Source organism: Lichenostomus cassidix, chromosome 6 (assembly GCF_008360975.1).
Source record: "Lichenostomus cassidix isolate B80296 chromosome 6, HeHo_3.0, whole genome shotgun sequence".
NCBI classification, from domain to species: Eukaryota; Metazoa; Chordata; class Aves; order Passeriformes; family Meliphagidae; genus Lichenostomus; species Lichenostomus cassidix.
Window position 1 is genome coordinate 27,234,005 of NC_139487.1, and position 23,132 is coordinate 27,257,136.

General features: G+C 39.1%; 1 protein-coding gene across 16 annotated transcripts in view; it reads left to right on the forward strand.

Moving 5' to 3' along the window:
• Window positions 1-23,132, forward strand: part of GRID1 (glutamate ionotropic receptor delta type subunit 1) — a 538,463-nt gene that overhangs the window by 483,965 nt on the left and 31,366 nt on the right. For all 16 annotated transcript variants that reach the window (XR_014852992.1, XR_014852991.1, XR_014852993.1 and 13 more), the window contains 3 exons: window positions 357-554; window positions 2,453-2,777; window positions 4,146-4,284. Coding sequence is in view for 13 of the 16 variants with exons in the window: in XM_085064174.1 (XP_084920300.1) it covers window positions 357-554; window positions 2,453-2,777; window positions 4,146-4,284 (662 nt within the window). In the remaining 3 variants the exon portion in view is untranslated. The remainder of the gene's footprint in view (window positions 1-356; window positions 555-2,452; window positions 2,778-4,145; window positions 4,285-23,132) is intronic.

The following is a 23,132-nucleotide window of genomic DNA, read 5'->3' on the forward strand; positions in this document are numbered from 1 at the left end:
AATGCAGTGGTTTCAGCTCGTGTTTCAGTATGTCTCCTGGATGAAAGATTAGGCCTTGTATGTAAAAGATGGCTTTCTAAATCTGGAGTTGAATTTCGTCTAGAGTCTCTGCCTCTTCTCAAGAACTATGGGGGGAAAAAAAGGGCCATGGATGGGGCTCAAGTGCTGAGGCAGTGGTGTCTGGTTGGGAAGCTTCACAGTATCCCGTATGACCTACAGTTTTTGCCTCAGAAGGTTGAGTGTCTCAAAATCTGTGCTAAGTTGTCCAGAATTAACTTTGAAAGCACCTTTTTGTTCAGAGAAGCTAACTAAAAATCTTCTTTCGAGTGTCAGTTAAGGTACTGTTTTGTTCTCAGGAAGAACCTTTTGTGATGGTGGCAGAGAACATACTTGGGCAGCCGAAACGATATAAAGGATTTTCCATTGATGTCCTGGATGCACTGGCCAAGAATCTGGGCTTCAAGTATGAGATCTATCAATCTCCTGATGGCAAGTATGGACACCAGCTCCAAAACAGCTCCTGGAATGGCATGATTGGAGAACTCATTAACAAGGTACACATAGTAGAAGCTGCATTTCATAAAATTACAAGAGAATTAATTAGAACCCGTGCAGAATGCTTGTGAGCTATGGATGGCTTGTGTGTGATATAAACTGCAATTTAAGACCTTAATAGAGGATAGGAGCTAGAGAGTCTCCTGTTTTATTTGCTTCCAGCTGCTCTCAACATAAATTATAGTGGTGTAAATCTATGTGTTTACTTCGCTGTAAGAGTAGAGGTCATATATGTGTGTGTGAAGGAATGGCTATAGAAAATAGAGGAAAAATAAGGTGTTTTCCTAAAAATATTAGCTACTATTATTTTGGTTTTTTGTCATTGTGTCTTTGAAACATGTTTGTAGATGGGACTTTATTTCTGTCATTCTGTGACAATGTGTTTTATAATGATCAATTGTTTGACTCCCAAACAGGAAAGGTGGCCACAGTAATAGGGGATCAGAATTAAAACTGGTCTCAAGTTTATTCATTCATTTTAAAAAGGACCAAATTTCTTTTCTTAATTACAGCACTGCAAATCCAGGAGTAAGTTAATTGAACTCCATTTAAGTAAATGGGTAGAGTTTGTAGGTTAGAATCTCCCAGAGAATGAAATGAGTGTATTTTGTTCATGTTCTTGCAGTCTGACGTGGGACAAGCGTTAATCAAGAAGAACCAAAGGAATTAATATTCCATGTTGCTGCTTTTTGTAGAAAAGGTTGCTCTTCTGTGGTGGAGTTATTACTGAAAGTGAAAGCTTTCTCATTATCCAGTAAGCAGGCAGCCCAGTATCTGTAAGGAGATGTTTAGGAAGAAATAGAAGCAATTAAAGCAATAGCAAATGTGTGTGATAATGGGATGTTCTTGCTTGGTGCTAGGAAACATAAAGAATTTTAACTTATTTTGCATTGACATAAACTGTTTGAATTTCATTGATTTAAAAATAAGGTAAGAAATCCTGTTATATTTCTTTGGAAATTGCTTTCTTTGAAGCAATAAAGTATCTATTATGGTATTTTTAAAATGGTATTTCTGCTACCATTTGTTCCGCAGACCCCAAAGGATTTCAAAGCAAACCTCCCTCGTCTAATATTTGCTTTACATTCCCAACACAATTAGAGATAGGAAATGGAATGTATATTCTGGTTTTTTTTAAAAGAACTCTTTTTATTAAGACAGATAATATTGAAAATCTAATTGAAGCTCTTCAAAAGCTTTGGGAATCTTATTTATTAACTCCTATCTTACCCTTCATCAAGTGTGCATACTCTTTAAGGATTATCTACGTGCGAAACCTACTCGTTTTAAACACTGAAGTCAGAGAAGTTTCAGGAACAAAGTTGCCTTTGTGCATTCTTTCTGTTACGAGCTTTTTCCATTACTTTATTCATTTTAAAAAATAAACAAAATCTTCTCCCCAGTTGTCATATGAAATTTCTTCGTGAATATGGAAAGTTGGCAATTCTGCAGGGAGAAAAACAAACATTAGCTCTTCCCACCCTGCTATCAAATGCACAAGCTAAATAAATGGTGTTTCTTTCTTTATTGCTTACAGTGCACTAGGTTAATATGGTTTGGAGTTTTAGGCCTCCTTCAGAAAACAAGTGAGGGATAGAGGTTAAATAAGCTGCCCTTCTTCCAGAAAGGAGTCAGGGTCATGCTTTCTGTTCAAGAATACCTTGACAAGTTATGTTTCATTACTCTTCTTTATAACAATACAATTAGCTAATGTTTAAATGGTGAAAGTGATTCTGGTTTTATTTTTAGACAATTTATATAAATGCCTCTAAATGTTTTAAGTTATAGAAAGGAATGCATAGAGTCACTCAGTTCTTAAAAAGTTTCTCCTTGAGGCTCACGCTGGCCAAACTGCTGGTGGAAGGGAGCGATGTGATGTGTGGCCTTTGCCTTGCAGAGAGCAGACCTGGCCATCTCAGCCATCACCATAACACCCGAACGGGAGAGCGTCGTGGACTTCAGCAAGCGCTACATGGACTATTCCGTGGGGATCCTGATTAAAAAGCCCGAGGAGAAGATCAACATCTTCTCTCTGTTCGCTCCTTTCGACTTCGCGGTGTGGGCCTGCATTGCCGCTGCCATCCCGATCGTGGGGGTGCTGATCTTCGTGCTGAACCGGATCCAGGCGGTGAGGGCGCAGAACGCGGCCCAGCCCAGCCCCTCCGTGTCCTCCACCCTGCACAGTGCCATCTGGGTTGTGTATGGAGCGTTCGTGCAGCAAGGTACTCACCACTGACAGCCCCCAGGGAGCTCTGCCTCGGGTGGAGCAGCTCAGGACAGGTCAGTCCTGCCCAGAATGGGCTAAACATGAAGAGAAGCCCATATGGGAGCTCATGTGGTTTGTTAGCCCAGCTGATCAAAAGTGGGAAGAGGTAGGCAAGTTTGGGGGCTTATGCATGTTTTTTATGCCTTTTCAGTCTCTCAGCAAGTCCACAAAAAGCACTAGCAGGCTTTTCCTCTTTGGAAAAACTGTTACACTGGAAATAAACTACAGAGCTGCTTGGTGCAGAATTGCAACACTGCTCCAGTTCTGAAACAAGCACCCTTTTAATTGTTTAATTTAGAAACATACTTTTTTTTTTTTTTAATTTTTTTTTAACTCATATGAGACAGTTCATCTCTTGGTTGAACTGAATATGTAACTAACCTTACACTCAGGAATCTCCAGATATAGGACTAATCCAACTGAGTTCAGTATGACTGCTGCCATTAACAAAGTTAGTTTTGTAACTAATTGTTTACAAAATCTGCCCACACAATTTTCATGGCATATCTATAATGTTAGTTCTATTGTTAGAAGGCAGGTTTTACTGAATGCTGACATATGGGTAAGTTGTTAACTTTTTTCTACATTTTTTTTCATTGTGATTGCAAGCTTATAAATCTTCAGCTGGAAAATCCATCCTATTGCTATGAAACTTGGTCCCTCCTCTCATTAAGGTGGCAGCCCTGATGGGTTTAAGTGCAGTAAGATGTAATCGGCACAAACTTATGCTGAAGTAACTAGCACCAGCTCTGTGGTAAGGTTTAGTCTCCAATGATGCTCAAGCATAACTATATTGAAGACTGCTGGAAAGAAATCTTCACATGATTTGAAATCTTGTAAAGAGTAACAAGTAATGACACTAATGCTTCAGTCTTTGCAGATTTAAATACAGCAAAGATAGCACACAAACCATAAGGCAGTTCTGTGGGGCTTTTTTTTAAATTCTAAAAGGGTAATTGAAAACAAAATATTACTATATTCTGAACACTGTAATGATTTAATTCCTGCATATTAGTTGTGCTTCACCATTCATCATTCTTTATTTGGAACATTTTTAATGTTCTTTAGATTTGATCCTCAATAATTCTCAAGGGAAATATTTTGAAAGATGGTTTACTAGAAAACTGTCTAGGGCAAGAGGTTGACTGCAGAAAATACTTGTGAATTATCAGTCTTAAGAGAAGCAGTGCTTTTCTCACAGTTAAAGGGCATATTGGAGGGGAAGGAGAGAGGAATTCCAACAAAGTTTGACATAACAGGGCACACAGAGGGTGATTGTTAATGGAAGCTGCTGAGAGACCCTCCTTTCTCTGTTTATTTCTAGGGGGTGAATCCACTGTCAATTCTGTGGCGATGCGCATTGTAATGGGAAGCTGGTGGCTCTTCACCCTTATCGTGTGCTCTTCCTACACAGCGAATTTAGCAGCATTTCTCACAGTATCAAGGATGGATAATCCCATAAGGTAAGAGCCTCTTCTTAACACAAAGCTGGAAACCTGGATTTCACAGGAAGGTATTATACATTTGAGCACTCATTCTTGCAAGAAGGAGATAACTCTCTAATAAAATACTCTGCTTATTTGCAGTGGCTGTTTTTCTCTCCTCTCCCCCTCTTCACCTTCACTCCAACAGCCCCCAGGCAGTTTTGATGGAGGGGACAATGGCACTTTAATTTTGTATTTTTCCAGAAGAGAGGTCTTTCATGTCCTGCTGGTTGTTTGGTGGCAATTTGTGTGTGTAACTTGGGGTTTTTTTCAGCAAATTTAAAGGCTAAAGGTTTTTATTTGTTTCTCACAAAATGCAGACAAACCTATGACCTTCACACTGCTGTGGAGTACTGGGAGGCCCATTGGCCTTTCACACTCAGTGCTGACAAGGTTAGAGCTTGATATTTCATGTTTGATCTGGTGGTGATGTAGTGGAGCGGTGGCAGTGCAACACAGGCTCTTCTAGAAAGTGCTGAGCCAAGGATTTCAGGTGTTAGAGGGGGACACAGTTAAGCTGCTGCTCTCATTTGGGATTGCATTGGGAAGTCTGGCACCGAATGTTTGTGCTCACTTCCTGAAACAGAAGAATTGTCATTGAGGTGAGGCTGGCACTTAAAAAACTGCTTTTGCCTTCTCTGTGCTTTCTGCACAGGACATAAGTCCATTTCTTCTAAACATGAGTTCAACAGCTTTTCCAGTTTTTAGTTTGCCAGTGTGTACTTGCAGATAATGTAACACTTTGTATGGATATAGCATCATCACCATCATCATCACAGTAATAAAGCCAGGCCAAAACCATAACAGACTTTGGTTTTAAATTCACCTTCTGTTAGTTTGGCCATAATAAATGGGTCTTAACAGTAACAGAAATAAGTACTCCAAGTAATTTCTGGAAATAACATGAGAAACTATGTAGAATAAAACTATCTATGCGTGAGGCCTGGATGTACTGAGAATAAGGTTAAGCTCAGTGAATGAATTGCTCTTGAAAACCAAGACACAAATAGCTATCCAGAAAGCTTGAATAATGATATTCTTAAAAATTTCTGAAGGTTCTATTTCTTTCATTGCAGAAAAAATGTTCTGTTTGGTCTAATCAGCACTTTCCAAAACTCAGCAAAGTTCAGAGGAGGACAAAAGTTGGAGTGAAATTACATGAGAAATCTCAAAAAAAGAGGTTTAAGAGCAGAACAATGAATTTTTAGAGGAGGCCTTTGAGTCTGAACTGTTACAACATTTACAAGGGGTTTTAATTCCCCTTCTAATTAAAATGAAAGGACATTGCTACGAATCTTGAGGAGGAGAAAAGTTACTTGGGTAAAGAACTGCTCAGGATTGTTTCACAAATATAGACCTCGGGCACCCTTCTACTGTTAGAGATGGCAGCTGCAGAATGGTATTTACATGCTTTTCTATACCTAATGGGAGCTGCCACTTTCCAGATTCCTTTATCACATCTCCTTATACAAGATGAGGATCTAGAAGTAAGAAGGAACTCTACTGTGATTTGAAAACATTGAGTAATTCAGGTGCCAAAAGGTAAATGCCAAAAGAAATTTAAGGCGCCAGAAGTTTCTCTGCCTATGTTCCACCGACTTAGGTGTAAGGGCAGGGGTCTCTAGTAGGTGTTGTCAGCCACAATATGGATTGTTCATATGGCCAGAGATGTCAAAAGTGGTGCTAGATGATGTAGCTTAGGCACCCAAATAATTCCTGAGGTGCCTTTGGAGAGAGGAGATCGGGTAAAGAAACAGGTTCTCTGGAAACTCTGTTGAACTTTCATCTCCCTCTGAGCTATGATGGATATATTTTCATGTCCCCACTCTTTAGGAGGAACAGTTTATAAAATGATTTGTCGGATGTAGAACAAATTTTTTTTTTTCTGAGAAAGTAAATTACTGCCTTAAATGAATTAATCGTGGTCTTGTGCCTCAGCTCCCAGCTCTAACTGGCTTCACATCATGATGTACAGTGGCTCTTTTTGCCTAACTCTGCCCCTCAGCTTGCCTGCAGTCTCTCTTTCATGAGCACAGAAAGGAATACTTATGTGAAATCCATTTTTCCCATCCAAAGAGGCACAATGAGCTAGAGTTGAATATTTGCTCACCAGCTGAGAACGACCAAATCCATCTGTGTATACTTCCATTGTTAAGAGCAAACAGCCCCCATCCTTTCAGTAAATGTGTGCTGTTATCTCTCCCTCCATAGAGAAGTCCTCTGGTGTTCAGTGCTGCTGCCTCCAAATTGCCAGCAGGAGAGAAATAAGTATTATGGTGCTGCAGTAGCTGCAACATAGTTAAGATTTTCATTACAAGACTGATTTTCTTCCCAAGCCCTCTCCAAAATGCCTAATAGAAGTTGTTTCAGTATCAAATTTGGCATGTGTGGTCTGTGACTAGTGAAATAGAAGTATGTTTGATTGAATAACTAGGTGTCAATCAACCCAGTGATCGCTGCCTCCACAATTTCACTGCAAAACAAGTGTGTCATAGAAATCATAAACAATATTTATTAGAAGGGGCTTGGTGAGACATTCACTGAAGCGAAGCTGAACGGTTGGAAGGCAGATTTTTAGAATTATCATGTCAGATGAAAGCCTGCTGATAAGGGGATACTTTTTTTGGTTTTTTTTTTAAATCTGGCATTGGCAAGTCTCACAAGGCTATTCCACCCTGCTGTGAGTTTCAGAGGCTGCCTGTGGCTCACGGAAAGGTGAAATACCCAGAGTAGGAGGCATGACAGAAAGCAGCTTTGATCTGCCACCTGTATTTGTCTCCTGACAGATATTTCATAAATCCCAAACAGGATTTTTTGTCCAGGTGCCTACATCCCAACTAAGAAACATGCTTAACTTGAAAACTATTCTTCTCCTTGGATTGTCCCAAAACCTCAAAGGGCTTCATCTCAAGTGTGCTAACAAGAAGAGGCACTGGCTTTCTGATCTGGCATGGCAGCGTGTGCTTCCTTGATCCTTGTGTGTCCTGCGTACCCATCATTCATCCTGGTGTGACACGGTGGTGGGGAGGGTCCAAACGTGGAGTTTGAGACCCACATCAAAACCTCTATCCCCTCAGGAGATCAAAGCTAACAAGAAATATGCTGTACCTTCCTTGGCTGCCTTCAATTTTTTCAGTGGCCAGCGGTTGGTACTTCTGCTCCCCGTTGATCTTTGAATGCTGCTTCTCTAATCCCTTTGTCCAAATTACCTCCTGCACTTCTTATCTGCTCTCTGCCACACCTCCCAGCCAGGGAACAAAGGCAATGTCGTCCTTATCTCAGGATTTGTGCATTTGTGGAGGTTCACAGGCAGAGCAGCGAAACATCAAGCAGATTTCCTGGCCACTTTTGGGCAGAAGAGCAAGATGTTATTAAGTTCAGTAAAGACAAAGGGAAGGAGAATGTGCTGGTGGCAACTACTTTGGAGCTCAGGTTAGGAAGCTGTGATCCATGTTCTAACTTTGTAAATGATCAATTCTCAATTTGGTAATGTTTAGAGTAATATTTAGGTAATGTTTAGAGCCTGAGCTAATCCTTGACAAACTCGTTTAAACCCAAATTTGCAGTTATTCTAATATTTGCCTTCAGCACTGTATGCAGCTGAGGAGTCTTCTAATGGGTCAGTCTGCCAAGTAAGGCAGAATTATTACATGCGAGTTTGTTCTTTCCTTTGTCTTACTACACTTTCAAACAGCTCTTGGATCTGCTGTCTGACCTTTCATTTGTAATTATGAGTTTAATTAGCAGTGACTTGCATTCCAGCTTCATTTCTTGTTAACAAGCAGACTACACGCAGTACAATAGCTGCACAGATATTCTGAAACTCAGGTTTAGGCGAAATTGTCTGACAAGAGGTTAAGAATTAGGCAAGAAAAATAGGACATGAAAAAGGTATTCTATTTGCAAATTCAAAAGAGTTTAGGTTTAAGATTTTATCAAATTGATCCTTAACATTTTCACATGCTATGGATGCCTTGAGAGACATCTGTATTATACACATTCAGGGACTGCATAAAAATGCATGATATATCTGCTTTTAAGATCACAGCTTTTGTTTCATGATTTGGGATTTCCTTATTTGCATTTTAATCCCCAAATTTTTGGTGTTTTGGTGACAGCTGAAGATTTAGTGCAGCTTAGTTGAGCTGATATACTGGCACTTGGAAGACTTGGGTGCAAATTCTTTTTCTACCGCAAGCTTTGTTTGATCTTGGCAAGCTTAGCCTCCTCTCTGTCTTGTGTCTTTCTGTATAACACAGTAATAATATTTTCTTATATGGCATGTTTTCAGTTTAGCTGCTTTAAAGATGATGGCCATAAATGACCTTATTATAGTAGCACTGCAGGTATCAAAAAAAGATAGATTATTTTCTGGGTTGCATACAAAAGAGAAGCAATCTCAAAAAAATTTAAAATAAAATGAGGAAAGTACTTGGACAATGCCAGCCAGAGGGAAATGAGCAAACATTTCATCTGCTGTATTTAAGTGGATTTGATAGGGTTGGTGGCAAGAACCTCACTGGAATCCTTCTGTATTCACAGCAATTATGTCTTGAAATTCCTTGTGGTTGAAAACAGCCTTTCTTTTGTTAATACCATATGTGACTTTTAAAATATATCATTGGATTTTCTTTTGTTATGTTTAATTTTTACTATGTTTTTCAGTGTCTGTGCAGCACCTGAGGCACGTTGGCAGGAGGCATGTATGAATGAGCGTGATAAAAAATAATTATTGTGATTATTATTAAAGGCCTGTGAGCAGAAGCTTCAATCACTAAATAACTAGATTAAGTCTGTCCATAAAAATAAAGGCTAAAAAAGGCTGTAAGAAAGATGCAAGTGAATGGGCAAGGACTAAAACCTTTTTTCCCTTTCCAGAAAATTCGCTGTCTAGAGCACAGGGGTGAAATTTCCTGGGCAATGCTCAGTGCAGCAGGGGCAGAGTTTGCCAGCATTTGCCTCTGGGCACTGTTCAGGACAAGGCACTGGGCTGCTGCCAGTGCTCCAACTCCCATTGTTTGTCTTTTCATTTCACTGCTATTGATGGTGCTGCCCAGTGGGTGCTGCCGGGAAAGCCGCAGAGGCTGGAGCCTTTTGAAAAGCTTTCTGAATGTTGGCATATGCCGTTCAACCAAGGCTTTAAATGGATCCTAATTACTCCTGTAATTGAACAAGCAGGCAAGCATCTAAGTGCAAATATTTCCCAGGGACATTTTTCTGAGAAAAATGAGAATGCAAAGCTGAAAAATCAAGCTTGCTTTCCACCTCTCTGGTTGCCATTAAAAAATGTGGCATAGATAGGAAATCAATGGTAAACCAAGAGATTTGTGGTTCTACACCTCTCCAACTTGACTTTTATGACACCTATATCATAGCATCTCTTCATTTGTTCTGGTTACTGAGAAGTTCTGTGACTGGGGTGGGCTAAGGCATTAAAATTCAGATGCATGCACAGTTTAGAGAAGAAAATGATTTGGGTATAACATTAGCAAAATCTACCATCTGTGCAGGTAATAAAATCTTTTTTTATTATATATCTTTTTTCTTTTGCTTTGAAAGAACAAAAATCTAGCAAGAGTAGCAGCCCTCAGGACAGCCCATCAAAATGTACAAGAATTGGTTCAAATCTGATATTTGATATGCTGTCTCTCCTCAGCTCGGATGGAGTCGCCTTTTGGGTCAGATTGTCCCATATCAATACAGGTTATTCCCTGGCTGTCCATAGAGCAGCTGTATGCTTTCTGCATGCATGAAATCCCACTGGCCCCTGACTTACACCTTCCTTATTGTAGGATGAGGTTCCTTTTCATTACAGGGATAATACCTATGACTTATTTTGTCAGATTATATTTTCTGTTTGACTCCTAAGGGATAAACAATACATAACACTGTAATAGAAGATTTTTGCTCAATAGGATACTTAGATTTCTACTATTTTTCTCTAAAGAAGCTGATTTAATGTCTTCTATGAACTGATAATATGATCTTATATAGCAGGATATTAAAAAAGCAAAATAATTACTGCTATAGCAAATCAAACAGAAATAGCCTTAAAGCTTCAGACATCTCCTAACTGCTCAATCCATCATGTCTAAAGACAAAAAACAGGAGTAAAAGGAAAAACTTCACAGTGAATTCTTTTGTGGAAATGATTCTGTGTCTGAACAACCATTAAGGAGGCAGTGGGGATTTTTTTCCCACTTTTTCAGGCAGATATCTTAATGACATTGTGAAGTGAAGCAGCTGCCTGGAAACCAAACAAAATCAAACCAAACTCCCTGTAAAATAACTTGTATTTTATATTATTTATCTGTACTCATCAGAGTCATTAGTGTGACAGTTGGCCCTATTAGAAAAGTCATGCAGGTTGTTCTGTTACAGGGTAATATAGTAAATATTACTGCATAGGTTTCCAAATTGCCAAAAAGTCTCTCTGAGAGCCATTCCTAAAGCCAGAACAAGTAAATTGTATTCACAAAACTGCCAGTAGTTAGTAAACCCTTAATCACAGTAAGTTCACTGTGGCAAAACCATGAGATGAAGTTTAAAGTCACTGTGCAGGCTTGTAAGAAGGCTAAGTTGTACCTAGTTTTTTTTAATTACTGTCAGCTCAGACAGGACATACATAGGATTCCAACTCTGCTAATCTCTTGAAATATTTTGGTAAATGCTTCATTTGTTCATGTAAAAAGCCTGTCTTCTCACCTTGCACAATTCCTCACCAACATCCCCACATGAGCAGTGGTTCTGTCATTCTTGTGCCATGATTGTTTAGCATCAGATTTTCTCACCCACCTGACAGCAATGGTAATTTCCATCTTCTGCTCTGGACACTGGAACTTCAGTCAAGGGACAACACAAATTGTTTTCTGCCGTGACAAGTCACGCAAACCAAATTTATTGGTGTTGTGAGGAAGATTTATTTTTGCTTCTTGATTCTTTTTCTCTCATGCATTTGCACAATTTCCATGCATTTATAGTATGTATGCTTAGATAGTTGTCCCGGGTTAATGATAAGACTCTCTCCTCCGAGAGCGAAGGGCCCCGACACCCCCTCCCCCACCCACAACAGAACCTCTTAGATGGAAGTGAAGAAAAAACTATTTATTTAACAAAACCACGCAGAGTGCCCTGCAAGGCACAGGGGAAGGGGAAAAACAAGGTGAAAGGCAGTTATTCAACCTGATTAAAAAGTCCTTTTCTCAGACGCAGTCCCTCTCCTCCTCGCCCCCCCCGGGGCCGGGTGGAGCTCCCTGGAGAGCTCTGCTGTCCTCTGGCCCTCCTGGGTCTCCGGGTGGCAAAGCAGATCGAAGAGAAGGGGTCCAAACGAGGAAAAAGAAGAAGAATGGAAAAAACGGGAACAGAGCTCACTCCGACCCCCGTCCAGCACGCAGTCTCTGCCGGGCGACGAATCCTCCCCCGGAGCGAGGCTTGGAGAAAATGTTTTCAAAACAACCCGCGTTTCTCTCTGCGGCTGGGTGCAGTTAAAGAGACAGGACCACACATTTTTACACATTTTTTCTTTCTTGGGCATATAAGCCAACGATAGGGGATAAAGGATTATCATATCATCAATCCAAGACAATAGTCAAATGGTTGCACTACTCTTTAAAATTTAAAGAGAATGCTTTTGGTTTGCTAGGTCCTGAAAGAGCTCTTGCAGAAGCTCTTGCAGCTTCTTATAATTTTTTTTAATAGTTCCTCATGTTAAGATAGTTTGCATCTATCATTTGATATGGTATCTTTCAGGAATTGCCAGCCCTTCTGCATTCTTTATCCTTTAAAGCAACACCCCAAGAGACTTTCTCCTCTAGTTATTGACGTTTGTTGAGTCTGGTCTTTTGAAATGTGTTCTTTTTATGTTGTTAATCTTGTTTGGGTTTTTCTTCTGCCTCAGGATATTGAGCTCCAACATCTTGCAAACACTTACAAACTGGATAGTTTTCTCTTTGACATTTCTATTCAAATCTATCAGATCTAAAATAGCCACTCCCCTCACAAATGTCTCCATGATAGAAGATCATTTATTCTCACACCTGACAGTCTTCACACCTTAACTGATATATAGGATGGTATTTCATCTACTGAAAAAAAAGTTGTTCCAAGACATTCTAAAATATTTATAGACATCTTGCCATGAAGTAGAAATCTGTAAACTTGCCATTTAAAGAAAAGGCTTTAAAAATTCAATATCTTTATAAAGAGATTTAGAAACTATTCCTGATGATGTAAAAAAAAACAAAACAAAACAAAACCAAACAAACTTGCAAACCAAATAAAAAAAAAGCCTAGCAAAACATTTTTAATTGATGCTGGTTATGGAGGTTTTAGGGGAGAAAGGAACTGGGAGCTCTTGTTTTCCTGTTTATTGCCATAGGTGCTTTTCTTGCAGTTCTTATGTTGCAAAATATTTTCTGAAGAGAAAGAAAGCTTTTCTGGAAATAGTACTGTGTTGCTAAGAGAAGGTTTGCATGTATTCTTTCCATTTCCTGGGCTCATCTGCCATACTGAACAATGTTCTCTTCTTCTGCATGTGTGCCCCCTTTATAAAATAACACAGGAGTGTTTCCAGACTCATCTGGAGATGAGGGAGAGAACAGTATTGCCTCAGAAAAGCTGTTTTGACGCAGCTGGCAAAGTTTGTTCCATTAAAAGAAGTGTAATCACATATATTGAAGTTTTTTGCCTTCTAAACCATTAAAACCAGATCAAGAGAATATGCCACTGATTTAGTTTAATTGATTTATGGATATTCATGTCTATCCAGAAAAGAATAGAAAACCATCAGTCAGAATAGGGTGGATGTTAAGTACTGTGCTTCTTACACATGGCAATAATGCAATTTCCAAGCTCATATTTCAAGGTATGTAATTAGGCTACCCAGTAAACTAATTAATCTCAATATAATGAACAACCAGTTGTTTTTGATGTGCTTTTTTGGCTCTTTCTAGTATGAGGTTCAGTATTCAGGGTGACTTGTGTTCAGGGTGAGGAGAACCAGAGGACAAAAGGGAAAGGTAATTAGGAATTAGGAATTCCTGATTACCTCTGTGTACATCAGGATGAGATGGGAAGGGCACCATACACCGTGTGCTCAGTCTGGGCCCTCTGAGAAACAGGCAAGTGGGCCTCCAGACTTTATGCATATGTGATGCATGCACTTTAGACATCAATAATAACTGATGAATGCTATATGTGCTTTCAGTATTAATGAAGAGCCCTATATTTTGATTTCCCAGGAGTAAGCAGCACATGCTCTAGCAATCAAGGTGCCTCTTCAGAGCCCTTCTGTCTTCCTCTCTTCTTTCTGTCAACAGTGATAGCTCCTGCTTTACTCCCTGTGGGAAGGGAAGGGTGTGAAGTTGTTTTCCAGCATCATACTGTCCCTTTGACAGATCTGAATTCATCGAGCCCCTCCACCCCAGCTATGAGCCTGCTGACATGCAGAAGCTCCTGATAAATCAAAACTTAATAAAGAGTTGTGTAGGACCTTATTCCACACTGGGATTTCATGGACTTTAATGATATCTTAACAGTCATTGTATAAAGTATCACTAACCCCAAGTAAAGACTTTATAAGCCAACACCAAGATGCCAAGCTTATCTGTTCCCCACTCTATTTAATTAAAAAGCTACTCTTTGTCATCCGAGTGCAAAACAAGAACTGCAGCGTTATCATTACTTAGAACAGCAGTGGAAAAGGAAGAAAGCAATTTCTTCCCTCTTGATCTTAATCATTAATCTTCATTAGGATTTTTAGCTTCTGAATGTGAGTGGTAGAAGACATCAGCGTAGCAAACAATTTAAAGTGCATCTGCATATATAATAGGTAGTTTGTTATTTTCATTATAGGTAAAAGCGTGTGTCAGTTGCCAGATGTGTTTGATTCAGACAATATGATTTTCATGCCAGCTTTATGATATGTTTGATTTAGGTGAAGTGACTAAAACCTGCTGTTGGGACTGAGTTGCTGTTAAACACCAGCTGCAGTTTTTATTTTAATTAATAATTTAAGGAGTAGAATACCTTGCTTTAATTAACGTGTTAACCCTTTAATCTACTGAGAGAAAGGCCACAATGGTGGTATAGAAGTGGTTTAAAAGTAAAGCAAGAAAATACTCAAAGGTAGTCCAAACAGGAGTATTTTTTCCTCGAAACATGGTCTTGAGATGTTTTCACCTTTTTTTGCATTTTAATTTCCTCCTCACTGTTGAATGGAATATGGAGTGTGGATAAAGCACACAGGATTACCCAGATATTTTAGCAGGACTGATTATTCTGGATTTCTGGGATGAACAGCAACTGCCATAGCTGCTCTGAATCCCTTTCCAGACCGAACTGAATCTGCCAATACTGTACAGATGTGCTGTTGTGCCAAATCTTTCCTTGAGCTCTTCTGAAAATCTGCTCAATCATGTAGCAGTTTAAGTGTGGATCTGAGCATACAATTAAAGCTCCAGATTTTGAAAACCTGGGTCTGCATCTTAAAAAAGACTCTAATGTGTTATACACTCTGAGTGTCCCTTTGTCAGTCTGATACTTTTCATTGTTAAATTGCAAACAAAGTGGGCAAATTGGGTAATATCTCAAGGTTATTAAGTTTTCAGAAATATGGAAGAATGGAGTGGTGAAGAGGGGTCCTTGTAAATGGCCCTTGTAAATAAAAAGAAAAGGCTGCCCTCTGACTTCACTCCCTTAATTAGACATCAGATGAATTCATATGCAATCATAAATGCTCAGCCATGAGAGAAACTTCATCCAGGGATCACAAACTTCATCCCAGTGGATCTAGCTTAGAGATGCAAATGCTCAGAATCTAGTTTCCATTGCTACCACCATTGATGGAATTGTTTATTATGCTATTTTTTGTTTTTTGAAGACATTTCGACCAAAACAATCAAAACTTCTAGTGTAAGGACCATCATGGTTTCTTCACAATGTAATACCAATTCAGAAAATATGGGACATCCAGAAAGAAAAAAAAAATTACAAATAGGCACAAAAATAAAAAAGAATGCTAGTTAATGGAAAAAAAATCAGCCATCTAAATGACTTTTGCTTTTATTGCCTGGAGGAGGTTTGGAGAAGAGAAGGGTTGAAAGTATAGTTAGAAACACTGGACTGGCAATCAGGAGATGTTTAGCTTATTTCTAGCTGTTTAACAGATTTCTTTATATGCAGTGCTGGAGCAGAGCCAGCATCAGCTCTAGGCAAAATGATCTTTTAGGATCCAGTGACAAGTCAAGTCACACTGACACAGATCACTGCAGATGATTGGAGTTGCTGAGGTGGTCCTGAGGGCATAATTTAGAAATAGCAATGGATAGCAATACCCAGAAGTCTAATTTTGTTTACAGAAGAACCTGTTTTACTGATTATGATGAGAATCCAGTTTGATTTTGGATCCAAATTTTAGTCTCACAGCCAGAAATAATGTGAAGTCCTTTTTTGAAAATGGGCATGTTTCCTAAATAAACTGCTGGAAGATATTAAGAAGTTCTGTGAGCAATGGGACACAGTCTACTTGTATGGGGTTTTGTCCTACATCCTCCACACTTTGACTTCAGCAAAAGTGCTGCAGATTGTTCTGAGATCAGTAAAGCAGAAGTGAAATTCCAAGTGCTGGTAATAGAATGTATTTCTGCTGCATCTCATAGTCTTAGAAAGTATACAAAGCCTCCAAATATTTTGCCAATACAGTGTGTATAGCTAGTAATTAATTACTACTAAAATCATAAACATGACAGTGTATCATTTATTAATGGATTGTCTGTCTTTGCATTTCAGTGGGTTTCCATTCTGTTTGTTCCCTTCTTTTAAAATTTCATCATGCAGTAGCTCTGCAGGAACAGAATTCCAGTGAAAACACTCAATCTGCAGGGAAGTCACTGCTGTATCAGGAGTTAAGAAAACAGTTTAGTTTAGTTCACTTGTCTTTCCCTTTGCATGTAGGAACAGAGGCTACTGGAAGTCATTTGAAAGAAATGAAATAATTTTGGAGGCTGTATAAGTTCAGTACTTCTAGTTCTTTGTGTATGTATTGTTTGGCTATTTTGGTCTTCGTTTTTCTTACTGTTTGTATTTTTGTCTCCAGTGCGGGAAACCTTGAGCACGTGGTTTTGTGTATATTGCAAGTTTCACTGATCTGAGTAGTGCTGGTGACCTGTTAAGTCTGCTAGGTAGCTTACAAAGAAATTTCTTTGGTGCAGGAGAGAGACAGTCCTGATCTGACACCGGGTGGGTGCCAGGACTTGCCATCCCACATGGCATGCAGGATGTGTAGCAAACCCCTTCCTCCTGGGGCACAAATAAAGCTGGCTTTAGCTTCCTCTCCCTAAAACTTCTATTTATGTTACATTTTACTTTTAGCTGCACCGAATACAGGGCAGTAAGTCCCAATCCAATCAGAGTCTCAGAGATGTCACCACACTGGCAGCAGAGACCATTATGATCATGAAAAAAGCTGCTGCAGTGCCATTACCTGCTGAGGAGTTCAATCACTATTTGTTTTAACTATAGTAAGAGTAGGTGGTTGACATGGCAACGTGTTCTGTGACACATGTCAGTTGATTGGTTTTGCCACTAGAGGAAAGTCCCTGCTTCTTTGAAATCCTGTGTAGCAGCTGTTCCTGCCCCACTGATGAGGACAAGAGCAGACACTGCCCTAACTGTCTGCACTGCTTGTGTCCTCCTGTGATTTGGAAAGGTTCAGTCCTGGTGTGAAGGGCTGCAACTCCACTGATTCAGTGTTGTTTAATCTGTCAATACTTACAGCTTCCCTTGTACAAACTCCCATGAGGCTTTTTCTGTTAAGGTTTTTGTTTAAAGTGGATGGTATTTTTCATGGGGAGCAGATAAAATGGGTTTTATATGAACTATAAAGCAGTATATATTTGCTGGTTAAGGACTTGAACCAGAAAAGTGTATACTAAGCATGCAAGTACTGCTGCTGATCTCTACTGGACCACTTCTAATGTTAAAGTTGAAACTTTGCTTAGAGTATTTGATGAAGAAACCTGTTGCTCTGCACATCACTGCACTGAGACAGAATTAAGAGCATTTAAAGTGACTTGCAGTGAAATGGAACGACGCAGAATTTGATCACATCACTATAGAGAAGTTGGCAATTTAAGGATTCATTTAGGAACTCATCTTGATTATGTATAATTTCAAAGAAAGTCAGAAATGTCCAAATTAAAATAATGGCCCCAATTCTTCTGACTTCTAAGGTTAAGAGATAAACTTGTTTTCATTTTCATGTTCTCTATACTAAGGCTACTGACATTCTAACAATACCTTGCACAGTCCTATTGGCCCCACTAAGAATAATTGTTTATGATAGATCAATTCTAATGTTACCTTATTGTTCAGCTAATATATTCCCCTTTCTTGTACAATTAAAGGTTCATGAAATATCAGTTGCAGTAATGTTTGGAGACAGACTGCTATTCTCTTCCATGTTTAAGTTGGCTTGTGCTTTTTTAACTTTCATTTAGCAAGACAGTGAAACTTCATCTAAGTCTCTGAGTCAATGAGACTATCATCCCCTAGTGGTGCTTCATATCCATAACAGAGGGATTTTTTTTTTCCAGCTCCTCAACCAGTTAAACTATTTAACTTGGGTAGACTACCTCTAGAGAATGTCTTTATGTGAAAGTTTGAATTCAGTTTTGGGTGTCTGAAGACAAGCTTTACCCTACTCACTCATAAATTTTATTTAAAACTGGAGTTCCAAAGATTGTTCATTTGTGAACAATGTACTGAGGCTCAAATCCTTTGCCTTGAGGATTCATAAGTGGATATAAAAATGAATCAGGACTCAGATCAGGACTGAGGTTCTGAATGGGAAGATCTGCTCATGTAGACATTATCTGTACCCCCACAGTACCACTTCAGCCTTGATTCAGCTTTGCAGACTCTTTTCCTTTCAGGGACATCTACAAACACGAATCTGATCTGGCAAGGCTTGCTTGGCTTCCAAGTTCATCTCTCAGTGGGTGGATTGACATAGTTGACAACAATGAACATTTTCTTATTTGTCCTCATTGTCGTGGAAAATTCTTCCTTGGAGAGAGAAGTTCTGAGCAATTTTATGTCTCAAAATTCTTTTCTGCAGCTCACAGTAGGCAGAATTCTCTTTCAGCTCATTGCTTTTCACTGGCTATAGCTTTATCCAATACATCTCCTTTCAGATAAGATTTTATATTGTAAGTTTCAGCTCATAGGTATTACTTAGGTTTACAGTGGTGGTAGAGGCTTGTCAAATCATTTCAGATACTTCTAGTTTTACTTTGAAGTTTACTAGATTTACTGTTTTGCCAGTGCATAAAGCACATATTTCCCTCTCATATAACTGTGCGGAGAAAACAGTTCTTTTTAGGAACTGCACTTATATTTAATTCTATAGGTGTAATGAATTCCTAACTTTTGGATAAAAAAGTTTAAAAGAAAATGAATTAGCCTCAAGGCATTTAAAAATAGAAATTTAGGACTTGTACCGTACGTTTTATGTATGCATTTTTAAGGCTTCATTTAGGAAGAGCATTTTTAAAAGTCTCATCATCTCTGGGACACTATCTTGATGGCAGCCATCACCTAAAATCCTATGCTGCACTGGGTAAAAATCTCAGGGATTTAAAAAAAAAACTCTTTTTTTTTTTAAATGACAGGAACCTGTTTTTCTTTTGAAAAATACTTTTATCACATCTAATGATCTAGGTGCCTCCAGTTGAGTTAATTGATCAGCAGTTACCTCAAAGCACCTGGTGTCAAATTTAGTCTGTCACTTATTATTTATCCAGACGTCTTGGGCATGTAGCAGTAACAAAGTGAAATAAACCTATACTGGCAGCATATCTTTGGTCTATGTATCTACAGCTACATGAGGCTTTTACATGTAAGGAAGCATCTCCAAAAAGTGTGTAACCAGTATTGTTATTTTGGCAGTTACTTCTAGTGGTCTAATTATAAAGGCTAATAAAGCTATTGCCTGTCTGTGTCTTTTGCAGCATTTGTTTTATGTCAATAAGTTTCTAACACACAAAACAAGCAGAGAGCCCAGTTTTCAGTTGACTCTGCATGAAGTAATTGCAGTTCCACTGGGAATACGTATCAATTGTTGCATTCATCTACCAGGGATAAATATGGGCATTAAATATTTGGGATGGTAATACAGGTTTAAAAGACAACATTTTTCTTTAGATTGACTGCAGATACATTACTTAAATCAATTGGTTTACATGTACTTGTCAATTATAGCAATCACACAGTGGATGTATTTATCTACAAATTGAAGTTGTCTTCTGTAACTCTAAGTGAGGAACATTGGCTTTTTCTGCTTTACTAGCTTTATCTTTAATCACAATTAAAAAGAGCCTTTAATGGCTTGTGAGATCCAGTGACTGAGGTGGTAAGGTTAATAGAGCATCTTGTTATGCTGCACATTTTTGTTGCAAATAATTTTGTATATTAAATGCATGAAATCTTTGCCATAAAAAAGTGAGACAAGAATTTGAATGGCTGAAGGAAATGGGTCCAGCTAACAGCTGGTTACAGAAATAAAGCTTAAGAACAATGACAGCAGCTGCCTTCAGAGAATGACAGAATTGTAAGATACAGCCAGTATCTGAAATGTAGTAGGGAATGATTTTGTCTGGCAAAGGCAAATCTGAGGGAGGTAAAATACCAATGTTTAAGACCTGCCCTTGTGATTATTTTGCTCCACCCTGTAAAAGCAGGAGATACTCATCTCCATTCAGTATCATTTATGTACGCCCCCATACCCACCATGCCAAATCTTTTGACCAGTTCTCTAGCCATGGAGGTGCTGAGCATCACCTCCACTTTCAGTGCAGAAATACAGCACAGAGGTATTTTTTTATATAGAGTAAGAACTGTGGTTGAGACCACTCCAAGTCAGGATTATTTCTGGGACAGGTTTTTGGCTACATGGTCCATTTGGTAAATGTATAAGGTTATTTTCTCTCTCAAACAGTCCACATCTTTCTGAATTTATTCTGAATTTATTTAGGAACTATTTGTGAGCTTGGTTACCTCCTGTGCCCCTTACTGTACCCTCTGGTGACCATCCGTGTCTCTCACAGGATATTTCTAGTGGTGGTGCAGCATGGAGAATTTCCTGTGTCAGTGCTGTTCTTACAATACATCAAAGATGCCTTATAGTGCCCTGCAAGAAATCCTTAGGACACACAATACTCCTCATTTTCCATTCCACGGAAATGCTGCCAGATAAAGGAGTAGTTCCCTTACTCCCCACAACCAGACAAAGGCTGTGCTTTGCTCCCTGCCACCTGTACACTTGTCTGTTTATTGCAAACACTTGATTTAAAGCCCAGATTTGCTCACTCTGCCCTGTGATGCTTAGAGAATTGAACAAACTGTGCTGCTCGTAAAGCAACGTGTACTGTGCTTTTGTGCAGTACTGATTGTCAATAAAGTGTAATTTAGCTAAAATAAAAATACTGATTGTCAATAAAGTGCAATTTAGCTAAAACAAAATGCACATTTCTGACTAAAAGCTTCCATAGCAATAGAGGAAAATAGAAAATACTGATAATATTAAAATTGCAGGTTTAATTATTTTTTAACTATGCAAACTCTCATGTTCAAACTTTCAAATAGAATAGCACTATGAGCAGTAGACATTTGTAAAGTTGTTACCACCTGAAAGCTGTGTTAAAGTATATTAGTTAAACATATTTCTGCTATTGTGCTTGTACCAAACACACTTTCCTACACATGCCAAAATCTCTACACTAAACCTGGTGTGAAAGGGTTGCCATAGAAAACCCTCCTGTGTATATTGAGTATGTTTCTTTGCCCTATAGGCAGAAATATGTCTTTTAACAGCCAAATTGTCCATTCCTGGGATGTAAGCAATTCCCTGGGATATGATGAAACTTAGTTTAAAAAATAAAGAACAAAATGCAGCATGTAATCTTGTACATCAATACTGGAGGAAAAACGCTTCCATAGAACGTACAGGAAACATTCAGGGGTGCAGAATAGACCTTTCAGGACTGTTAAAGAAAAAATAAAATCTGAACAAAATCTCCCATTTTTCATTAGCATTTTGTATTTCCAACAGCCTCCAGGATGTTTGTTTTGTACTTTATCAATTGCCATATACAGAGCTAGCAAAATAACGTGAGGTTTGGGGTTTGATGGAACTCCTAGAGTTAGCCCAAATCCACAAGTGTGCAATGTATATAGAGAGAAAACTGTTCACACAGTCTTACTTAAAGCTGCTTAACAGCTTAAAATGATAAAAAGTCCTTAACACAATTTAAGAACTTAAACCACTTAAACTGTTTGAAGCAGTCTGTGAGTTGGAAGGGTTTGGGGTAGGGGGTGTGCTGAGAGGCAGCCCTGTGGAGCTGCAGCCTGGGGACAGGGCTCCCACACCAGGAGCCCCACAAAAGGACACCTTTTGCAGCCAAACTTGGGAGGCCTGGGGGTGACGTGAGGGAGAAGAGGGAAGAGCTCATTTTTATATGGTATTGTGAATTATAGCAGGGAATCTTACAGGCATGTGAGGTGTCAGCAGTGGAATCTCCCCAGTGAAACAGGGAAGAGGGTGGCAGAAAAATATTGTCTGTGACAAATCTTCAGCTGTGGAAAACAGCTTTGGCTCATGGGCCAAGGGAAGGCTCCTGAGGAGCATTGAGAAGAAATCTGTACGAGCTGCAAGGCAAAATGTTCTGCTGTTGTGGCTCCAAGAGCTGGAGGTGTGGGGGAGGTGGTGAGAGCAGGCCTTTCAGATCTATTGATCAGGAAATTTTTGTTTATGAAAGATTGTTTCTGGGGGAAAGAAATGGGCCAGGGGGTAGAGGAGAGGCAGGGAGAGCTTTTGTTTTGAAACCACTCCAAGCTTCTGTTTAACTGATGTCAAGCAGTGTTTGTTGGTCATTTCAGAAGCACGCTGTTAATATGTGAAGTCACACATTTATAAAACAGAAAACGAGGCATTATTTATGAGATCTAGTTTGGTCCCTGCTGCTGTGTGTGGTGATCAATGGTCGAATGTGTATTTATATATTTGTATGCTCAGATGGAAAAATTGTGGCATCACACAGAAGTGATCCTTAAGGGCAAGGGAAGAAAGCACAGGAATGGGAATGAACCTCTGAGAGGGGGAAAACAGCCAGGATGCTGCTTCTGATGGCAGTGATGCCACCTTAAATGTTTTAAAGCTTGGGCTGGTTTTCATTGATGCAGGCAGTGATTTACACCTTTCGGTGCAGAAAAGGCTGTAAAACAGGAGTGAATTACATTCTGTACAATTTGAAAATAAATTGTGCATTCACAGCCACTCAGGGTGAGGCCCATTTACACTTCCAGAGTGGTATATGATGAGTAAATGAAAGTTAGGCCTCTGTGTGAATGAAAAATGCCTGTTTTACCAGAGGCTGTGAAAAGAGAGAGCAAGAGAGACTTAGTGGAAATTGGAAGCAAGATTTTATTTGTTTGTTTAAAACAGTCATATTGATTTGGAGTCAGATGGAGCACTGGTATAACTGCAAACTAATTCTACTGAATTCTGCAAGGTATTTCTGTTGAAATTGATGGGGCTGGAAGTTTACATTTATAATCTGATTTTTTCCCGTGTTCAGGTAAGTCTTTATCACATTATATTCTTGTGCAGTCTTGGTGGCATATTTAACATGAACATTATCTGTCCAAAAAAAAATCTTCACTGGAATGAAACAGAGCTTGAATGTACTTAAAATTATATGATCTCAGTCCAATTAAGTAACTCCTTGGTTTTCTTTTATGATGAGGAATGAAATACGGAAATGTTACTTGGT